Source organism: Grammomys surdaster, unplaced genomic scaffold (genome assembly GCF_004785775.1).
Source record: "Grammomys surdaster isolate TR1022 unplaced genomic scaffold, NIH_TR_1.0 126391, whole genome shotgun sequence".
Classification (NCBI taxonomy): domain Eukaryota; kingdom Metazoa; phylum Chordata; class Mammalia; order Rodentia; family Muridae; genus Grammomys; species Grammomys surdaster.
In genome coordinates this window covers 15,093,944-15,117,384 of record NW_021621185.1, presented here as the reverse complement: position 1 = coordinate 15,117,384, position 23,441 = coordinate 15,093,944, and the positions used below count along the sequence as shown (strand labels likewise).

General features: G+C 37.0%; 1 protein-coding gene across 3 annotated transcripts in view; it reads left to right on the top strand.

Annotated features, from left to right (window-relative positions):
* The window catches only part of Zfyve16 (zinc finger FYVE-type containing 16), a 44,603-nt gene extending 23,264 nt beyond the window's left edge, over nt 1-21,339 (top strand). For all 3 annotated transcript variants that reach the window (XM_028760195.1, XM_028760193.1, XM_028760194.1), the window contains 11 exons: nt 745-867; nt 1,848-2,003; nt 2,652-2,876; nt 5,299-5,381; nt 6,458-6,562; nt 6,993-7,140; nt 10,115-10,195; nt 14,143-14,305; nt 15,260-15,365; nt 16,320-16,487; nt 20,384-21,339. In XM_028760195.1, coding sequence (XP_028616028.1) covers nt 745-867; nt 1,848-2,003; nt 2,652-2,876; nt 5,299-5,381; nt 6,458-6,562; nt 6,993-7,140; nt 10,115-10,195; nt 14,143-14,305; nt 15,260-15,365; nt 16,320-16,487; nt 20,384-20,545 — 1,520 coding nt within the window. In that variant the 3' untranslated portion in view covers nt 20,546-21,339. The remainder of the gene's footprint in view (nt 1-744; nt 868-1,847; nt 2,004-2,651; nt 2,877-5,298; nt 5,382-6,457; nt 6,563-6,992; nt 7,141-10,114; nt 10,196-14,142; nt 14,306-15,259; nt 15,366-16,319; nt 16,488-20,383) is intronic.
* Nucleotides 21,340-23,441: the final 2,102 nt, after the last annotated feature.

The window sequence follows — 23,441 nt, the reverse complement described above, 5'->3', positions numbered from 1 at the left end:
GCCTCAAGCGTTGTTCTACTTGAAACTACATGGGTTGTTGTTTGCATGTCAACGTAGAGAAAAGAAGCTTATTACTCTGTTGCCTGTAGGAGACATTTTGTGAGGTTACCTTTAGAGAGAAGGTGTTTTTAAGCTCTGTTCTTGGAATATCATGCATATTTTTCTGATTGGTTGTCAAGTTTTGTTTTGCTGTGGCTACATGTCGCTGATATGTATATGGTAGCAAAGCATCAGAGGAGACTTGAATGTACACTCTCTTCAGAAATTAGAATCCACTTTAATGTACGTATGATGTGTGGGAGTGCAGGCGTATGCCACAGCATATGTGTGGAGGGCTGAGGACAGCTTTAGGGGCTGGGCTGTTTCCTTCTACAGTAGGTTCTAGGAAAGGAAACTTGCAAAACAAGTTATTTAACCCACTGAGCCATTTTGCAGGCCCTAGAATCCACTTTTGATAAGCGTTTGTTTTAAAACTTGAGAAGTACAAAACTTTTATACAAAAATGGTAATTGAATGTGTACACACACACACACACATCAGAGTTTTGTGTATTCATTAGGTGTTTAGTGGGTAGAAGGGTAAAAATGAACAGATAAAGGGTAAAAATTGAACAGAGTGGGAATTGGTTTCAAGAACATGTTTGGTTTTGTTTTCGATTCTTTTGATAGATTTACACATTTTTTTTTAAATTGCAAGTATATGTGAGAGGCTATTTGTCCTGATTACTGTCTTTCTGCTGTCTAGTGCCTGTAATACAGGAGCATCCGTCTCATGAGCAGATCATTTTGCTTCTTGAAGGTGAAGGATTTCCTCATGCCACATTTGTCCTAAATGCAAACCTACTTGTGAATGTCAAGTTGGTATTTTGTAAGTAGAGAGTTACTTTTTCTAGTTATTTTTCAGTAAAGATATCTAAAGTGATTATATCTTCATGTTACATTTTGATTGACAAATAGTGAAAAATAAGCAGCCAAATGTGACTACATGATTCTAGACAGAACAGCGATTGGCCTCAGACTTGAGGTTCTCCAGCCTCCACCTGTGGAATGCTGGGATTGCAGCATGCTCAGCTTAGCTCAGGTGGTTTTGTTTTGTTCATTTTCTTTCTCTCTCTCCCTGCTTCTCCCCCCTCTCCATACCTCTTCCCTTCCTTCTCTCTCCCTTGGGGATTCAACCTAGGTGTTCATGTATGGGGGCTAAGCATTCTGCTGCTAGACTGCCTTCTCAGTCCAGTTGAAGCACATTTTGATGCTTAGTGTATAACTGCCTGTTATCGGTCATACCTTTTAGATAAATTGAACTATGGTAAATGGAATCATGATTTGGTTAGCAATAAAGGACTTTTTCCTCTTTCTTTTTCTTTTCTTTTTTCTTTTTTCTTTTTGACACAAGGACTCAATGCATATCCCTGGCTGGCCTGAACCTCACTATGTAGATCAGGCAGTCCTCAAATCTGTGGCAGCCTTCCCTAATCTGCTTCTCAAATGCTGGGTCAGTGATGTGACCTGATTAAAGTAAATTAAGGAAATAAGTCATCCTCAATCATAAATAATCTTTACTGTCCAGTAACACATTCATTGTTTTCCCCCTCTCTGAAACAAACGCCGCTCTGCAGGCGCTGCTTTCCCTGCAGCATGACAGTGCACCCTTTCCTCCCGGGTGTTTAACTGATACTGCTTGTCTCCTGTGGTAATCTCTGGGTTTTTCGTACATGAATCCTAAACTCTTCAAGGTTCTTAATCAAGAGAATTTAAAAATTGAGTAAATTGTGCTTTATGTAAAAGCAATGTTTAGCTTTCAAATTAATAAAAATTGACACTTATAGTTATATGTCATTATTCCTCAAGATTCCTCAGATAAGTATTGGTACTTCTCAACCAATGGGCTGCATGGCTTGGGACAGGCAGAAATCATCATCCTGTTGCTGTGTTTGCCAAATGAGGATACAGTTCCTAAGGACGTCTTTAGACTGTTCATCACCATATACAAGGATGCTTTGAAAGGTATATCACTTTACTACTGTTTTATTTTGAACTACTGAGGTTAGGAGTAGAAAGCTAGTTAAAGGCGTTTGTATCTCAGCTCTGCTGGTTGTACTGAAGATGTATTTCATGAGGAGATTGATGTCTCTACAATGAGCTTTGTCACCATTGAGTTCTTTAAATCTAGACTTTGATGTGATGAATGTCTGTATGTAGTATTTTTTTAGATTTTATAAGTGGAAATACCTTTGCCTCCTTGGTTTTCTAGATGTATCAATGTACTTATCTATATTGCATTGGAGAGGGGAGTAATTTTTCTTATTGCCATGCACAAAAGAGAAAAAAATTAAGATACTATGTAGCTGGAAACATTTTCAAATTTTTGTTATAGTCCTCAACCCAATATCCAGGAGTGGCTCAGCTACCACTTCCTTTTTAATGCTTTTGGGGTGCCATGAAGTGAACCTAGGGCCTTAGGCATTCTTGAGAGATATTATTCTACCAGTCCAAATAGAGGCTTCTTTAAGAGTAGAAATACAACAAGAACAACAAAGATCTTTGTATTGCTTTTACTTAAGAAAATGTGTATTGGGACATTCAGACTCAGAATGTTTCATCAAAATAATAATATAACAACTTAAAATATTTTTATTAATAATATTATTTCAGGAAAGTACATAGAAAACTTGGACAATCTGACCTTTACTGAGAGTTTTCTCAATAGCAAGGATCATGGAGGGTTCCTGTTTATCACACCTACCTTTCAGAAACTTGATGATCTCCCAGTACCAAGGAAGCCTTTTCTCTGTGGCATTCTTATCCAGAAGCTGGAGATTCCCTGGGCAAAGGTTTTTCCTATGCGGTTAATGTTGAGATTGGGAGCAGAATACAAAGGTAAGTCTGAAAATAATGTTGGATTTTCAAATATACTGAAGATAAAGCAGTAGATTCAGGGAAATCATTCAAGTAATTTTTACTAGATTAATAGAACTACTTTTGATTTGGTTTATTTTTAAATTTCCAAGACAGCCCTCTTATACCAAGTTAGTGTGACAAAGATGCTGTTTCATGAGCTATTAGGATGCTCATAAATTATGTAACTTAACTTAAAATTTAATTTTTTTGAGACAGGGTCTCATAACAGAAGTCACTCTCAGCCCTTAAACTTACTGTGAAGCTGATGAGATGACCTCGGGCTCCTGATCCTCCTGCTTCACTTTTGGAGAGAGACTACAGGCTAGCACCACCATGCTTGATTCTTTCAAAGCAAAACAACGTTCTTCACATTATTACCTTTGTTAAAGTCTTCTTAAAATTGTGTATTATTAGTTAGTTGTGTTTAACTACATAGTAGGCATCTAGTGTCCCCCTGCTTACACACAGACAAGTGATTCTTAGGTGTAGCACTGTCGTAACACTTGCTGATGAAGTCAAGGCTTGACGACGTCTCGAGAGCTGACTGTCATTTCCTTACTTTTACCTTCCTCATTTTAACTTTTATGTTCCTGATGTTTACCTAATTACTCAGAAGTACTATAAAATACATACATGTTTGCGTGTGTGTTTACATGCCTACTTTAGACATAGATTAAGATTCTAGCACTATCATAAATGGTCAGACTTTTATATATGATTGTTTTTGTCATTTCAAAACTGTTTCTAATGCTACACTTTAAAAATTACTCTGTACCTTTATTCCTGGCTTTTAAAAAAGTGTGTGTGTGTGTGTGTGTGTGTGTGTGTGTGTGTGCATATATATATATATATATATATGTTTTTTTTGTTATACCTGCAGCAAATTGTATTTAACTATGAGGAACTTGATTTAAATAATTTAGTATGTATTATTTTAGAGACAAAATTAGTGTTGGGAAAAATAAAAGTTACTTCTATTTCAGAATGCACACTTGTGAAAGATGTCTAAGACTGGTAGAAACACAATTAGTGTTAAAAGTCAAGAAAACTATAAAGGATGTGATCAGTGTAAATGCCGAGTTTCTAACCTCATCTTTTTATGAGTCATGAGCATCCCTTGAAAATGGTTAGAGGTAATCTTACTTAAGACACTGAACAGGCTGTGGCTTAGAATGATGTAGCCTCCATATTATAGTCTTATGACTAATGATGTATAAACGGTGGTCACTGATCCGAGAAAGCTATTTTTATCCAGAATCTTGGGACTTTAACTTTTGTCATTAAATGTCCCATAAATTCCATAAAAAAATCCAAGTTCTATGTAACCAGCATGAGCATCTCTGCCTTCAGTGTCAGTCTGTCTTAGGTGAGCAGACTGTAACAGATATAGGCCGTTGCTGAGGCTCGGTAGTGTCCACTGATGTAGTGTCCCGACACTGTTAGTACACAGCTTTGCAGTTTGAATCCTGCATGCTTCTGAAAGACCCTCCTTACTCCATGACCTTCTGAGCTTCACTGTAAGAAAACCAGTCTGTTTTTAGTGCTTCTGTTGGAGCTACTGGCCACACCTATGGAGTATATGCCTTACAGTGACTGATGACTAGCTAGTATACTGTCCTAATCGTCAATAAAAACAGCATTCAGATTTTATTATCAGCAACAAAACACTGGGCTGGATAAAGAAAACACTGGCTCAAAGTAAAATTCTGTAAATTCTCAGGATTACACACAAAATATGAGATTAAAGTTAATTTTTTTCATAATAGAATCAAGTATTTGTCTTAAATACGTAGGGAGCCCTATCAAAGTCAGAATTTAATTTTTTAATTACCATTTTTTAATTACTAAAACTTAATGTTAAGTCTTTAAAGTCTTGAATTTGGAGACTATGGTTATAGTTCACTTACATACATACTGCTTACCTCACATGTACAAGGCCCCGGTTCAATCCCCAGCACCACAAAAGAAAAGACCAAAATGCTAAGGTTTTTTTTTTCTCTTTAAATTAGAAAAGCTTTACAGGGATTGAATCAGTTATTGTAATTTTTCTTTCCCATTGGGGATTTTATAGAAGTAAGATTAAAAAAATTAAATGCTCCGGAGTCAGAAAAGCCCAGCTTCGAATCTTTTTAACAGTTAAGTGAGCGAGTTTGTTTATCTTTGTTTTGATTTTTTATCTATAAGCAGGTATACTACCCTTGCTTGTTACAGGATTTACATAAGACAGTCTATGTAAGGTTTCCAGCTAGTGTGTCTAGCAGATGCATAGGCATCTTTTCCTTTTCTTTGGTAACTGACTGAGTATATATGTACTTTTTGTTTGAAAAAAGAAAATAAAACTAATAACCTTTGAAGTTTGTGTTATTGTTGATAATAACCAATTATTCTTTTTCATGTGCAGTGTACCCTGCTCCTCTAACAAGTGTCAGAGGCAGGAAACCTCTTTTTGGAGAAATAGGCCATACTATTATGAACTTACTTGTTGTAAGTAACTGGACTCTTGTGTTGTCTGACATACAGTTTCTTCAAGTGTTTATTTAGTATCTTTCACCTACTTTATTTGTCCATTTTAATTTGGAGTATTTGGTATTTGAAGGCACATTTGTAAGTCCGAAACCACTTAACATGAATGAGCTCTGCCTTTTAGAATACTGTGTCTCCTAATGTATGTATTCCTTAATTCTGATAGCCTTTTGGTTCCCTGGACTGTTTTGTTCTTGCATATTGAGGTAATTGAGACTTCCTCACAAACCTCTGAAATTGACAAAGCTGAATAAAGTGTTAGTAAAGTAAATCAGCTTTGTGATTTTGAACAAATTATGGTGTCTTCATTTGTCGTAGGAAAGCATGGATAAGGTGATCTCTGAGATTCTCTTCCTCCCATACCGTTGTCATTCTGTTTGCTTGTTACTGTATGAAAGTTTTAGTAGACCTACTTTCAGATTCCCATCAGCAGCCAGCTGGAAGCCTCTCAGTTTTCCGTTACTTTTTTAAAACATGGGAGATAATCTTGTTAGAGATTAGTGTTCTGTTGCCGTGACTTCAGGAGATTCAGGTCAGGGTCATGTGGCTCTGTTGTTTTAGGCTGTGGCAACGTTTGGAGGGACAGCTTGGTGGGGGATGCCACTCATCCCATAGTGCTTGGAAGCAGAGACTGAAAGGGTCTGGAATCTAATAGTCCCTTCAAGGGTAGCCTTACCTCCTCGACATCCCATCTCATCCCAGGGAGCACTGAAAGTGACTACGCCCTTAATATGGGAGCTCTTGGGGGACACTTATGCAGAAATGACTTCTGTTTTGGGAAAGCTATAACAGGAAAGGAGAGTAGTCTCCACACACTGTAAACTTCTCTCTGAGAATATTCTTCATCACTTTTGAGAAGTAGTTGGAAAAATTAGTTTGTGGGATTTTCTTGGGGAGAGTGTTTTGTTTTTCAAGTTGGGACTATCCTTCTGTGTAGCATTTTGATAGGACTGTGTCAGAAGACTTAAACTGTAGATGCTGATGGAAGCATTTAGTGGATGGATAAATGTTGATGGAACTTTGATCATTTTATGTAGGATCTTCGAAATTACCAGTATACATTGCATAACATCGATCAGCTGTTGATTCATATGGAAATGGGAAAAAGCTGTATAAAAATACCTCGGAAAAAGTACAGCGATGTAAGTGTACTTGTGCTGTCCAGATCTAAAGACACGTGAGCAGAGGCGTCCCTGAGACTGAAATTTGTTTGTTTGTTTGTTTTGAATCTGGATATATAATTCGTAACAATGTTTTTATATTTTTAAAATTTGTTAATAGAGAATTTGACCCGATTTTTTAATCCTTTTAAAATTACTTTATTTATTAATAGAGATTTTACTTTCTGCCTGTATACCTGCCTACATATATATATTATACATATAATATATATATATGTATGTACATACAGACATACGTACATACATACGTACGTGCCTGTCAGTCTGTCTTTGTTAAATTCTCAAGGAGTTGTTCAGATTAAAGCTTGATAATTATGAAGCTAATCAGTAATAACACTTCTAGACTAGACATAATTTTTTTTTTAACAAATGTGGTGTTTTCCCCCCTCAGGTAATGAAGGTAATCAATTCTTCTAATGAACATGTCATCAGTATTGGAGCTAGTTTTAGTACAGAAGCAGATTCTCATCTGGTCTGTGTACAGAGTGATGGGGTTTATCAGACTCAGGCCAACAGTGCCACTGGGCAAACAAGGAAAGGTAAGTTAAGATACCCTCACAAGAGGCCCTCAAAAGAGAAACAGATACCCGTTACCTATTTGCTGAATTAATGATGGATGGTATGCTTAACATTTGAGCTTGCATAAATAATAGGATGAAAATTGCCTCTATTTCGTGTTTTTATTTCTGACTACATTAGATGTAAAGATTTGGAAGTCTGTTCTTTTTGGCACCTTTAGTGTATCCCATTGTGTGAGAACCTTTTCAGTAGGTTCTCTATGGAGTGAGATGTTTTCACATTTATTTATTCAGTTGGGAGGGCACAGAGGTTGACAAGGGTAAAGAACTATAATGCCAAGAGACCGTGGATGGAGAAATGATGAAATGGTAGAGTGAGCAGCCTCTTGGACATTAGCTTCAGGTCTGGCTGCTGCCATTCATTCTGTGGTGAACAGCCTGACAAATTGAAAGTTGAGTGAAAGCTAAGCAGTTCATAATTATAGGATAACATTAAAATAGCCTGATGTTCTCACTGTTAATAATTTTTCTTCCAATTGTAAAGGTGATGTCGTATACCCACCTGTAATACATTTTGAAAAGCAGTGAAAAGAAGTGTAGGGGCTGGAGAGATGGCTCAGTACTTAAGAGTATGTTCTGTTCTTACAGAAGCCTGAGTTTGGTTGCCCTCTTCTGGTCTCTGAGGCTACCTGCAACACACACACACACACACACACACACACACACCCCTTTGCAATATAAGGCCACTGTTGATATTTTAATGTATTTTCTTGTTTATTAATATATAGGTTGAATGGATAGTTTTAGACTTGATTTTATACTTTTGTACTTTCCTTCTTACCATTAACTGACATTTAAGAGCTCTGTATGTGTGTTTGTGTATGTGTGCATATGCACATGTGGAGATCAGAGTTACGATATTTTCAACTCTCCTGCCACCTTGGTTTTTTAGCTAGGGTCTTGCTGAATCTGAGTCTACCAGTTCACCTAGACTTATTAACTAGGAAGCCTACAGGATCCTCCTGCTTCTACCTCTGCTGGGATTACAGTTGTGACCACCACATTTAATCTTTTACATGAGGGCTGGGATTCTGAACTCATATTTTCATTCCTGTATGGCAAGCACTTTACTGACTAAACCATCTTCACAGCCTGTAAATTTATGGAGTTTTAAGTATTTATTGTTAATAGAAGATATTTACATTGTGGTAAGATTAAGACTATTGGTATTTATGCTCTGGTAAAAAAAAGTATCCCCTTAACCACTTAGGTAAGCATCCTGTTAAAGGGCAACAAATTAGTTTACTGTTTTGTATATCTCTCCAGAGACTTTGTATAATATACACATTCAGGCAAGGGCATACATGTACATACATTCAAGATGCATCTTTCAGATAACTTGTAACACTTGTTCCATTGTGCACCTTGCTTTGTTGTTTTTAACACCTCTCAGGTTATTCTGTGTTAGTGTAGAACAGTCACTCCGTAACTTTCCATTTGGCAATTATCTGTCGTTTACCTGTCTCTTATTGTCATAGTTGGTTACCATTCCTCAGCTACTTATAAAAATGCTGTTATGAATAACCTTTTATACATGCATGTTTTGTTTCTAGGGGTGAAATTACTGTCAAAAGTTATATTTGTGTTTTCCTTTTTCTACTTTTTGTGCGTAGTGTTTTTTTGTGCATTTAAGCATGTTTTTGCATGTCCGTAGATACACGTGTACATGTGTGTGATGTGTGTGTGTATGTGTGTGTGTGTGTGATGTGTGTGCGTATAGAAGTTAGTGCTGGGTCTTCCTCCCAGCCCCATGCTCCCAGAACTAAGACTCAGATTTGAATGCCTTGGCCATGTATCTGGACTCTTTTCTGACTAGATATAATTTAAAATATCCCATTTATTTTAAACTACATTCTGCCACGTGGCTGGCTACCTGTGCTCAGGTTCCATGCATTCTCTCCTCACATCTTTCCAGGAGAATCTCCTGTACCTGGTTCTATCCCAGAATTCTTTCTGCCTCTGATGTTCCACCTCCTATTTCCTTCGTAAGCCATGGCTTTTTAATTGCTAGGTGATGGAGCCACACAGTGCTCAATATATTCTTTCTAAAGGTGTGCATGTGGAGACCTCTTGGGAAGCACGATGTTTTAGTTAGGGTTTATTGCTGTGAAGAGACACCATGACCTCTACAACTCTTACAAAGGAAAACATTTCATTGGAGCTGGCTTACAGTTTCAGAGGTTTAGTCTATTATCATCATGACAGGAAGCATGGTGGCATGCAGGCAGACATGGTACTTGAGAAGGAGCTGAAAATTCTACATGATCTGTAGGCAGCAACAGGAGACTGCCACATTAGGCCTAGCTTGAACATAGAAGACCTCAAAGCCCACCCCCCAAGTGATACATTTCTTTCAACAAAGCCATATGTACTCCACCACCACCACCACACCTCCTAATAGTACCACTCCTTATGGGCCAGCCGTTCACACGCATGAGTTTGGGGCCCATTCCTATTCACACCAGCACACAGGGTTTCTCAGTAAAACTCAGAGCTTGTTGATATGGCTAGCCTTGCTGGCTGTCTTGATCTGAGAGTCTATCTCTGTCTTCAAAGGCTAGACTTCAGGCAGGCTATCACACCTACCCAGGATTGACATGGGCTCTAGGGATCTTAACTCTGGTCTCGATGCTTACACAGGAAAGTATTTAACTACTCTTCTCACAGAGATTTATACATTTTATGTTCACCCACAGTGAATTTGATTCATGACACCCTCATTAACAAAAGCACAAATGTTTTAAGTAATACAGTAGTCCATCATTTGAAACACTATTTTATCCAATATTGTAATTTTGTTTTGATTTTTATTGTATTTTTAATGTGTTATGAGATAACATTTATCAAATATTTGAAATGCAGAAACTCCACATTTTGAGTAATAAACACAGCAGAGGATGAACAGATTAAAATATAACTTATTATTTGTTATCAGTGACAGGTGCAAGTTTTGTGGTGTTCAATGGTGCTCTGAAAACATCTTCAGGATTTCTTGCCAAATCCAGCATAGTTGAAGGTATGAGCTTCATATTTGAGTGTTTTAATATAAAGTTATTTTTTCTTTTCCTTTAATAAATATATTTGCAGGGCTGGAGAGATGGCTCAGCAGTTAAGAGCACTGACTGTTCTTCCAGAGGTCTTAAGTTCAATCCCCAGCAACCACATGGTGGCTCACAACCATCTATAATATGATCTGGTGCCCTCTTCTGGTATGCAGGTGTACAGGCAAATAGAGTACTCATACATTAATTTTAAAAAAGAAAGAAGAAAGAAAAAAAGAAAGAAGGAAGGAAGGAAGGAAGGAAGGAAGGAAGGAAAGAAAGAAAGAAAGAAAGAAAGAAAGAAAGAAAGAAAGAAAGAAAGAAAAGAAAGAAAGGAAAGAAGAAAATAAGAAAAAGAAATTGTCAGGTATGGTGGTACCTGGAGAGCAGAGGTGGTGAATTTCTGTGAGTTTGAGGCTAGGCTGGTCTACATAGTGAGACCTTATCTGAAAACGAAACAAAGAACATATTTGATGCTTATAAAAGAATAATATAAGTTGTTAAAAACAGTCAGAAGCACAAACTTCTGTGAAGCCTCTCTAAGCTTAGGGCGTGACAGTACTGGATCTACTTGAGCCTTCTTTCTCAAGAGTCAGCTACTTGACTGACCACAGTGTGTATTACTTTCTTATATTATAGGGTATTTACAGAATATGCTACTTCATTATGCTTATTAAGAATGATAATTTACTTACAAATGCACTTTATCTTTTTAGTTTATGCATATTGCTTGTTCAATTTCAGTGCCTTTAAATATTTTGTGAATATGTGGTAGTTTGTTCATCTGACCATGAACTTCTAGATTGTTTGTTGTTTATGGCAACCAGTAGTGTTAATATATATCTAGGATTGCAGTTCTTGAGCCAATTACATTTAGATTGGTAAATGTTCAGTTTTACAGACCATTTCTAAGTTATTTTGCAAAGTTATTGTACCAGTCCTTGTTACTCTTAGGCTGTTAAGTTCCTCACTAGTCTACAGAGTCTCCAGACATGCTATTATTAGTCTACTTAATTTTGTCAGTTTCTTAGATATTTCTGAATATGGTCATTATTGGCATATTTCTTATTCATTAGCCAGTCTTATATTTATAGAATGCGTTATCTTTGTAAGATACTCATTCACAACTTTTGCCTATTTTCCATTGATTGCTTTTTTTCCTGTTTTGTAGTTTATATGTTACATATTGTAGATTCCCCTCTTTATATTTAAAGTAACAGATAGTAATTGTTGATATTTATATAGGGTATTTTGATCATTTGGAACATAATATAGAATGTATAGTGGTCAAGTCAGGGTAGCTACCATTTCCATCTGCTTAAACCCTTGTTATTTCTTTGTGTTAACTAACAACCTTGAGATTCTTCTGCAAGCTCTTTATAACGGATAAATCGTAAAGTGTAGTTGCCTTTCTGAGCACGAAGCATCCTTGGTCTTAACTTGGGTTATGGTGGCCGTCATCCAGTCTCCTCTTCTGTCCTCCATTCTACCCTCCCACTTGTAGGAGCTGTCATTTTACCTTCCTGTGTTAAAGTGATTCTTTTATTATAGCAGCCACATGTAACTGGAACCAAGTGATGTTTTTCCTTCTGTGATTTTGCACTAAATCTAATGTCTGACCTCTAGTTCTATCCACATTGCTGTAAATGACAGGATTTCAGGTTGTTTTTTTTTTCCTGGATTATTAATCTATTATTTCTCTATACCATGTTTTTTAATTAATTAATTTAATTAATTTAAAAATAATTATTAATATTATCATTATTTTTTATTTAAACATGATATTGATTTAACATTGTGACTATTTAGAACAGTGCTAAATAAGAGGATGTGAAGTCTCTCTCTCTCTTTTTCTGTATTTTTGTTGTTTGTTTTGGAGGAGAACATCAGAGGGCATTCAGACAGGGTGTTGCTATGAATGGGATCACTGTGTAGTTCTGGCTAAGCTCAACTCCTCAGCCCTCATGCCTGTGCCTTCTGAGGGTTGGGGTCATAGACCTCTGCCACCATGTCCAGCTTAACTCTAATTAATTGTTTAATTCCATGTGAGGTCCACCCAGCATGGGAATAGTTGGATCATAAGGCATTTCTAATTTTGGCTCATTGAGCAACATGTGCTATTTTTGATATGGCTTTGCTGTCAGCAGTGTATAGTACAGTCTCTTTCTCTGCTTGGAAATGTAGCTCAGTGCTAGAGCACTAGCTTGGCATGCACTGAAAAATATGATGATTGTAGTGATGCTGAATATTTCTTAGATATTTCTAGAAATTCTTTAGAAAAGTGTCATTTTTTTTAACCAGCTTTTGATTTTGTACAACAAAATTTCAGTTTGTAGCCCAGGCTAGACTCAAACTTGTTAGATACACATCTGCCTCCAGAGTGCTGGGGCAATAACCCCCAGTGCTAAAAAATGGTCTCTCTTGCCATGCATGTTTTAGTCTGCAGTCTTCTTCCCTCTGTTATTCAGGAGAGGCTTAATTTGATGTACATTTGTTACTTATGCTTTGGGTTGTCTTTTTGCATGTATATTCTTTCTCAGCCTCTTGAGTACTAGGATTCTAGGCAGGAGCCACACCCAGCAGTGCTTTCAGTTCTTACAGGGTACACAGACAGAAAGTCCTAGTCATGCATACGTTTTAAATAATTCCCCTGTATTTTCTTCTAGTAGGTTCATATTTTCAGATCTTACCTTTGGGCCTTTGGTTAAGGTGAGAAGGGGGACCTACTGTGAATGAATAGTTATTTTATAGCACCATTTATTGAGACTTTGTTTGTTTTTCTAAGTGAATGTTTTGGCACCTTTGTTAATAATCAGGTGGCTTAAGTGGGTAATTTATCCTGGGATTTTAGGGTGTGTGTGTATGTGAGTGTGTGTGTGTGTGTGTGTGTGTGTGTGTGTATTTAATGCTCTTGGGGTTTTATAGCTTTGTGGTATGTGTGGGGTGATTGTTTTAGCTATTCCGAGTCTTTTGTGCTCTCCTGAGAGTTTTAGGGTTGGGAATTTGTGTGCTTGTTTCCCTTGTCCGTGTGAAAATGCCATTGGTATTTGATGGGGATTATTTTCAATCTCTAGTTGTCTATACTTTCTTCAAGTCTTTTATTGGTATTTTGACATTTTTACTGTAGAAATCATCTGGTTTCTTCATTAAGTTTATTCCTTTCTGTTATTGTTGTGAGAGGGATTGATGTCTTAATTTCCTTGTCGGCAAGCTTCTTGTGTATATAAACATGCTCCTTATTTTATATCTTGATTTTGTGTTCAGCTTTAACATATTTTTGCCAGATTCATACAATTTGTAAACAGGAACAGTTTGACTTCCTTCCCTCTTCCCTATTTGGATTCCTTTCTAGCCTCCTGACTTAGTGTCTGGTAACTACACTAGTGTGCCAAGAGTACTGAAAAAGAATGGTCTCAGCTTTCCCCTTTCATTGTGGTGTTCACTGTGGCTTTGTCCCATTTTGCCTTTTTTGTTTTAAGATATATTCCTTCTAAACCTTCCAAACCTAATTTATTGAGATTTTTTCATAAATGGATATTGAATTTTATCCAGTGTTTTCTTCTGAAAGATTATTAATGCATGATTTTTGTCTATCAGTTGGTATGCTATTTATTGATTTGCATATGCCTGATCATCTTTGCATCCCTAGGACAAATCCTACTTAATTATGGAACATGATATTTTTGTTGTACTGTGATTAAAAAGCTTAACTTACTGTCTTTATTTGTGTAACCTTATAATAATTCTTAACTTTATGAAATAGCTTTATTTTCCTAGTGAAAAAATTAATTATTTAAATTATTAACAAAGGATATTTAAAACTTGTATCTTGAAACAAAAATATTTTAATAGTGAATTCTGTTACTGGGCACACATTGTAAAGTTTGGGAAACACAATATGAAGCATAACTCTCATTTCTAGATGGCTTAATGGTACAAATAACTCCAGAGACTATGGATGGCTTACGGCTGGCTTTACGAGAGCAAAAGGACTTTAAAATTCAGTGTGGAAAAGTTGATGCAGTAGACCTGAGAGAATATGTGGACATCTGTTGGGTGGATTCGGAAGACAGGAAGAACAAAGGGTAGGAATTTCTTACTTGATGGAGGAGGATGATAATAACATTGTACAAATACAATGACATATTTTATAAATGAATATAGAATTATGCTATTAACTTTAACGTCTCTATTCTAATTAATACAGTATGTATTTATTCAAATATGTAACTAATCAGACTCGTAAGTTTTCTTGGGCAGGAAGCCATAATGAACCATCAACTTGGGGAGGGTCTAATTTTAAAACATTAATGAGGCCTAAGGAAAGGCAAAATATGTTTTATATTATGTGGTACACATTTTTGTCAAATAAATAAGGGTTTCCTTTTGATTGTTGAATTCTGTTAACTCCCTGTAATGTTAGCAAGACTTAATGATGTAATCAGTAAAGGCCTTATCAATACTACTGTTGCTCCTTCTGTTCGGTTACCCATAACCTTGAAGTTTGGGAGATGGATTAAGGTTCTAGAAAAAAGAAGAAGGAAATGATTCCAAAATAGATTTTTGAAATAAGGTCTTGTTATGTAGCTTAGGTTGGACATGAACTCAATATATGGCCCAGGATGGCCTTAAACTTGAGCTCCTCCTGCTTCAGCCTCCTGAGTGCTAGTGTTAAAGGCCTGTTGGGGATCCACCTCAGAGCTGTCTGCAAAATACGCCAGACCCTGTCAAACTGGTAACATATGTAACCCCAGAAAATAGTTTTTTAATTTGTCAGATACTTTTCTGTCAGGAAACTAAATTATATTAAAGCTAGATTTGAACTGGACATATGAAAAAGGAGATACAATTTACTGGACAAAAGGATTATAACACAATCAAGGAATCATGATAAGTGATTATTTTATATACATTTGAGATATTTGTTGGTACTTTAAATATAAAACCTGGACTTTATTATTTCATTTTCCAAATTCAATAATCAATTTCATAGAAAGCACCATGATACTAATTGTATTATACTCTGCTTTATTACATAGTGTTATCAGTTCAGTAGATGGAATATCATTAGAAGGATTTCCAAGTGAAAAAATAAAACTGGAAACAGATTTTGAAACTGAAGAGAAGACTGTGAAATGCACTGAGGTATAGAAAAAGGTCTCTTCGCTTCATGTGCACAGGCGTCTGTGTGTGTGCATGTGCGCGTGTGTGTTTGTGCATGGTGTATACTTGGAAATGCTGCCTACTCAGCCTGTGACTGATTAGCGTATTACACCTTTCACTTTCCATGTGGAAACGTATCCCCACCCAGAATCCCTCACATCCCAGATTTGAATTTGCATATATTTATTTTAAGCTCTCAACATGAAAGGACTTCCTGACAGCTAATAGTTGCTGACTTGGGGGTGGGGGGATTGTTGAGACAGAGTTTCTCTTTGTAGTCCTGGTACTACTCTCTTTATAGATCAGGCTGGCCTCAAACTCACAGAGATCCACCTGCTTCTGCTTTCCAAGTACTGGGCTCAAAGATGTGCACCACCACACCTGGCTAAATTGGCATTTTTATATTGTTATTTTATTATAAAAGATTTTATTGACAACAGCTTATAATCATCACTCATGTAGGAAAACCATTTTGGCACATTCTCTGTTTTGAAATAAGACACTATGAAGGTACTGTCCATAGCCTCCCAGCCTGGAGTCCCTTTGTCCTCTCTGCAGTCAGGTGGCCAGTTCTTCTGTCATACGTGTAGAATGACATAGCAGCTACAGAACATTGTTTCTTTGTCTGATTGGATTCCATACAGACGTTCTTATAATGTTGGCTCTGAACTGAATTAACAAGGATTTCATTGACACAAGTCAACTTTAGGCAAAAATAGTTGGACCACTCCTATAGTATGTAATCTCTGATTTAAATTTTTTTTATCATACATATTCAGGCTAAAGATATAGAATGCTCTCAAATGATGATTTCAAAGATCTAATGTTGGAATTTTCTTAAAAGTTGAATTGAAAGCAGTAGTTGCCTTTTTTATTTGTTTTAATTCAGCTTATTTGTCACAGTCATGATTTTTTCCTAATTTGATTGATTTTCAGGTGTTCTGCTTCCAAAAGGACCAAGATATATCTATTTTATCAAGTAGTTACCAGTTTGCAAAAGAGATTGCCACGGCTTGTAGTGCTGCCCTGTGCCCTAACCTGAGAACTCTAAAGAGTAACAGAATGAACAAAATTGGACTCAGAGTTTCCATTGACACTGATATGGTAAGACATACTCTTGTGATATACTTTTGAGATTTATATTGATATAAATATATTTATATGTGGGGCGTGTGTGCCATGATGCATATGTGGAAGTCAAAAATAACTCATGGGAGTCGGTTTTCTCCTCCTGGCATTGAGTTCTAGGAACTCAGCTCAGATTGTCAAGCTTGTCCACTGAGCCATGTTGCTGCTCCTGAAACCAAAACTTTTGTCTAACCCTTTGAGAAAAGGGGGCCTCCTTTTTTTTTCTTTTGTTTTTTGTGGAGCTAGTAATAGAACCCAAGGCCTTAATGCTAGACAAGTCCTCAACCACTGAGCTACACTTCCACCCCGAAGCCAGACTCTGTCGCACACATGTATTCCCTGTATTAGCCTCTAACTGAAGTCAGACTTTTCTGTAAAAGGTAATGTAGGCTGCAGGGGTTTCTCTCACAACTCACCTTCTATAGAGGGAAGCTATTCCTGTAACTGATAAGTGTGCCTGTGATCCAGGGAAACTGTTTTACACACAGGGCGGCCTGGGGACCATAGTCTGCTGATCCAGTCCTGTCCTGTGTGGTAGATTGGCTTTGATGTGTTCTAATTGATTTACATGACTCAAAGATGTAAAACTATACACACGCACACACACCATTTCTTCAACGTTGCAGGAAGCAATAGTCATGCTGTACAGTACTGAGTTGGTGGGCCATGGAGATGTTGACTCTAGACCACAGTGTGACTGCTTCCCAGAAGAGCTACCCTTAATTCCCAAACAGAACTTCATCTCCAGACTCTCCTTAAATATTTCCCCCGATCAGTTATATAATTGATACTATATATTTCTTGTGATTTTTATGCATGTACAAACAAGTGTATACATATAATAAAACTTGTGTCATTTCTTCAAAATGTTTTATTTGCCGTACTTTTTTAATATATCAGAGATTGTATATTAGTACATATTCTTTTTAATGGTTGTATAGTAGTCATGGTTGATTAGGATAACAAGTAATATCATTTGGTAATTTTGACTAAAATTTAGTTTATTGACAGTATTTTACTTTTACATAAACTTGAATATAACCATAGAACTAGATTTACATCCAAGTATGCACTCAATGGCTATCAGCATACTGCCCCAGGTGTGCACTGAAAGCTTGAACCCCAGCTTCCCACATGCAAGGCAGATGTGTCCTCTCAGGGCTCTTTTTTTCTAGCCCTTCATTTTTTAGTTCAAGGCAGGCTCTGAGCTTGAATTTACCCCGTAGCCCAGGTAAACCTTGTATTTGTGATCCTCTTGTCTTGGCCTGTGGAATAGCTGGATTATAATAGGCCTGCTACCACCAAGCCTGCCTTCTGTTAGCAATTTCTGAGACAGGTCTTATTCACATCTTTGTAGTTTAGCAGCAAATCAAATCCAGGACCTTGTGTATGCTAGGCAAGTGTTTTACTACTATGCTGTATCTAAAGCCAAATAGAACTTTTGATTGTTGATAGTTTGATAGTTGCAATAATGCCAAGGACCAGCCTTGACTTGGAGAGAGGTTCCTGAGAGAAGGGGTGTCTGGGAGCAACAAATCAAATGGCTTGAATTCAAATCGAGGGTTACAAACTGTGTTCTGATGGCCTATGTTCTGCTTGAGATAGCTTTCCAGATTGAGCTCCCCCTCCCTCCCTTCCTCCCTCCCTCCCTCCTTCCTTTCCTCCTTCCCTCCCTCCCTCCTTCCCTCCCTCCTTCCCTCCCTCCCTCCTTCCCTCTCTCCTCCTCTCCCCACCCCTCTTCTGCTCAAGACAGCTTTTTCTTGCTATTCTAAAAATTTTCTAGATAGCTCTTGTAGATCAAAAGACCAGTCTTTTATTTAATATCAATTCAGTCATTACCCCAGGTTCCGTTTTGATTATTCCATGAGTCAGCATCCCAGGACTCCAGCTCCTTGTTGTTTTAGAAAGAGACTGCAAGTGCTAGCACAGGCAGTAAGATAGCTGGGTGGGACCCCACTCTGAAATTACCATTGCGACCATGCCTAAGCCTGGACCTAAACTCCAAACTCCTTCTGTTCCAGGCTGACCTTGAATTTTGGAATCTGCCTGCCTTTGTTTTTTGTTTTTTTTTTTTTTTTTTTTTAGTTTATTTATTTATTTCATGTATGTGGGCACGTTGTTGCTGTCTTCAGACATATCAGAAGAGGGCTTTGGATCTCCATTACAGATGGTTGCAAAACACCATGTGGTTGCTGGGAATTGAACTCAGAACCTCTGGAAGGGCAGTCAGTGCTCTTAACCGCTGAACCATCTCTCCAGCCCCTGCCTGCCTTTGTAAGCATAAACAAAAACCTTAGCTGGGTGGGATCTTTCCTTAAGACCACCACTCCCTAAATCTCTTTATCTCCTTTCTTAGTATCTTTCTGACTGGCTAGCTGGCCTTAGTGCAGCAGCTGCTGTTCCTTTAGATCTGTGAAAGTCCTTATACGATTCATACTGCATCCTTATATTTTGCATAGTTAAGAAATTATATATATTTTTAGTCATGTTTTCAGCATTCTTTCCTAGCCTTAAGAGCTGTCTTAAAAGTCACAACATTTACCATTTTGCTGAGACATAGATACACCCTCCTGGACTCATGCTGTCTCTGATTATCCTGGAGTCATTAGCCTTGGCAGAGAGGACCTTCATCAAGGAAGTAGCATGAAAATATGTGCATAATTATACAATGAGTCTTAAGCCTGTAGCAACAACCATCACCATTCTTTTAGGCCCTGCTGGCTCTGTTCGGTGTCAGGAACCGCGTTATTCCATCCCTTACAAAGCCAAACAAGTCTCAGCACAATAAGCTGTGCAGTGTTACCTTAATATGCATCTCTACTTAACAGAGTTTATCTAATTAACAGTGATCGTACTTGGAAAAGCTATTTATCTTCCTAAGAATGTCTAGTGAATATTTGCTGGGTGTATTTTGTAACTTTTCACATTAAGTACAGATTTTCAAGGCAGATTCTTCATTAGAATTGGTTTTCTAAATGCGAGTTTATATACTAGTTTGCTTCTTCGGCAAGATGTGTTCTACTCATGTTTCCTACTAAAAAGAGGTGTTTTGTTTTCATTACTTCATTGTAAGACCCTTTCAAAGAAACTCGCCATGAGTATTGGTTGAGTAAGCACTATTTTCTTATCATTAAATGTATAAAATATAAACTTCATCAGTAATATTAAATCTTAACATCAAATAGCACTGCAGGGCTTGTGAGGAGGCTCAGCAGGTAGTCCTTGCTGCGCAAGCGCGAAGCCCTGAGTGTCGATCCCCAGACCTATGTTAACTATGTCAGAGCCGGGTATGAAGGTGTATGCCTGTAACCCTGCTGCTGTGGGGACAGAAACAAGACCACCCTGGGGCTCGCTGTTTTCACTGTAGCTGCCAACAGTGAGAGACGCTGTATAAATAAAGTGGAGGCTTAGTGGAAACCTTAGTGACACCCAGAGTCAAACCTCTGGACTTGACTTGTGCACACAGGCGAATGCAGCTGCACAACTGCATACACACATGCACACATACACACAACTGCACGTACAGCTCACACAACACATTACTGCAACAGTTTGAAACACAGTAAGTTGATTTTTCAATTCATTTTTGATTGCAGTTAAGTTGCATTGTTAATTATTTTTAAAAGCTTCAGACCTTATTTACATATATATTTAGTTGAAGGAAAATCTAAAATATATAGTGACAATATTTATAATGTTATACTTTATGTAGCAAAGAGATAAAAGATATTGGAGAATATATTTTTGAAAATAACATTATTTTACTAATAGCCTTAAGTTGAATATTCAAAAATGCTACATATTCCTCCACCAAGCAACACAAGAGGGCTAATTTTCTAGGGTTACCTTATCAAGATTTCTTTTTCTTCCAGGTTGAATTTCAGGCAGGCTGTGAAGGCCAGCTTTTGCCGCAGCATTACCTGAATGATCTCGACAGCGCTCTGATTCCTGTGATCCACGGCGGGGCCTCCAGCTCGAGTGTGCCACTGGAAATAGAGTTAGCATTTTTCATTTTAGAAAACCTTTCTGAGTGAAAGAATGTACTGTGCTGTATGTTGCAAACTGATTTGTTAAAATGAATCTCAGCACTAAAACTGAAATGCCACAAACACTAAATGTTTGATAATTGAAATATATAATTTTGCTTTTTAGGTAGGAATGATTTTTAAAAATCATTAGCACAATATTTACCGAAAAATTTAAAGAATCACCATTTTTATAGCTTTATGCTTGGTATAAGAACTAAGAAGAAAGAACTATTTCTTCTAACCTAAAATTTATAGTATTTACTGTGTAACTTAAATGTTAAGCCAAAGTATCTGCACTTAGTTATACCTCTTTATATATGATTTTAATGAAGGAGATACCTGTTTTCTGTGTATGCTAATGAGAATACCGGTTTCGAAGTCTGTTTAAAAATGTATTTCAGTAATGAAGACCAGTTTCAAGATTCTAGACTTATAATTCTTTGAATAATGCTGATAACTTATTTGTATAAATGGAATGGAGAACTACCTCCATGATTACATGCAAACTCTGTTTGATTAAAATTAGAATTTTGCCTTTATTTCTTCTCAAATTATATATATGTGCATATATATATAAATATATAATTTTTTCTGATTAAAATAATTGTGGGTGCTTCAGGACTTTGTGCTTTTCTATTTAAGTCTGTTGTTTCCATAGCAACATATGATTTGGAATGTGTTTTATAAATCTTTGCTAATATATAAATAGGTAATATTTTTGTATCACAATGCATTCTCTTTCTCCTTCCTTACGAAGTACAGCACTGTATTTTACACTCTTCAGATGACAGCAGGCCAGATGACCCATGAAGTAGTCATTGTGTAGCAGTAAATGAAGCCTAAATCAGGTTTCTTTTATTTCCATGTTAGTCCTTAGGAGTTTCTTGATTGACATCAGTGTATGAAGTGTAAATTTCAACAAACTGATTACTTTTGCATATTTTAAATTCTTTCTATGCTAGTTATTTTTTATAATGGAATATTTAACTTAACATAAAGTTAAAGGTTTTGATAGAGCTTTCTTATTTAATTCAAACAATAGAAAAGAAAAAAACCTGTCATGTAACTTATATAAAATGTAATCATTGTTTTGATGTCTTTTTATTATGTGAAGTATATTTTTTGTATTAAAAACACTATTGTATCTATCAAGAAAGCCACACTAAATAGCCGTGTAAGAAGGATTATTTATAAAGCATTGCAACTTACAGATCCAGTTGCGTGAGTCTACTCTGAATCCCACTTGGACCAGCCAAAGACATATTTGAGGAGAATAGTCACAAGTAATGTGAAATGTTACAGATAGGAAATAAAATGACAACATATTACTGACAAAGTGATGTGATATAAAGGTGACTGCATATCAAGCTCATTTTGTTTACATAATTTGTTTCTTTTTCAGTATATTGTATACTTTGTGTAACTACACAATTTATGAGTATTGAACTTACCAAATAGTGGGAGGATCTTCTGTGGTAAAGTAACTTTGAATTTGTTTTCATACTGTTTACAACCAGTAAGTTTGGAATTGTAGTCTAAAATGTTAGAGGCACATTCTACAGCATTCTTTGGAGATGGATTTTTCTGAATGTAGACACTTGCTTGATCAAAGTCTTTGTTCACATTTGCACTTTATTTGACATTTTAGTAAAGAACTTGGTTGGTTCTTTGTAGTCAGTCTACAATGCTCTGTTTATGGTCTTAAGACTTTTAATGCAACTTGGGTTCTCTGCATTTTGAAATATGAGGTGGACTATAATCTTGCTTTATGCATCTATTGAACAAGCTGTGTGCCTGTGTGTGCGACATACAAAAGAGGACCATTATCAGGTTGCATCAGTTGAATACTAAGTTACTTCTTTTTGGAGCTAGATGTGGACATACAAGAGCATTTTAACTGCTGCAGTGGAGAAATGACTGCATGCGTGTGGGAAACTGACTGGAGGATGCCCATGTCCACCTCAGGAGGAGCTGGCAGTACAGTGGACATTTTGGCCTGGAAGTCTGAAACGCCAAGAATGCTGTAGAGAGACTGAATACCACACTTTATGATTGAATAATAAAAGTCTTATTTTGACAGTTGTATCGGTTCCTGACAACCTAGGTTTCTGTGTTGTTTCATAGACGTTTCTTAATAGAAAGAATAATTTGATATGATTCAAGTGTTAAAAGACTTTTTTGAAGTAAAACAAACTTCTGACTCATTCTAGGTTTAATGTTTTGTTGAGTGGCTTTAAAATGTTTGACTCAAGCTATACACAGTTCGGCAAAAAGAAACATGCAAATTTAGCAGTGTTAAGCTTTTGTTCCTATCTGCAATGAAGATGCTTTTTACCAATGGCTGAGTTGTAAATGTTGAGACAGAAGCAATGGAACCTTTATGATCCTAAATACTGTGCAGACCCCACCTGCACAGATCTACCCTGTTATTCCACCACATACATTCAACAGGGATCTTGTGTGCCAGCCCAAGATTTGGAGGTAATAGCAGCAATGATCTTATTCCTCTCCATTTCTAATAGTGCACAACACACAGGGATTGCTGTAATTAGTATGTTGTGTGAGAAAACACTTGAGTTTATCTCTCCTACCTGAAATGGTGTGTCCTGACATCTCCCCAGGGTCTCCCTTTCCTCCACCAACTCTGCCCCAGCAACACCATCGTCAGTTTTGGTCCAGGTCAGCATTCTTAGGTGAGCATAGATGTGAAATCAGGCAGCCTCGGTCTTCCTGCACCTACCTGTCCTCCTTCACCTAACTTCTGACAGCTTCATCTTTGTTACAATGACTGGACCGCCTATATGAACCGTGAACTTTATCATAGGCCTGTGCTACATTTTGTCTATTCATCTGTTGGTGGATCTTAGGTTGGTTTTGTGTCTTGCTTTTATGAGTTAACATT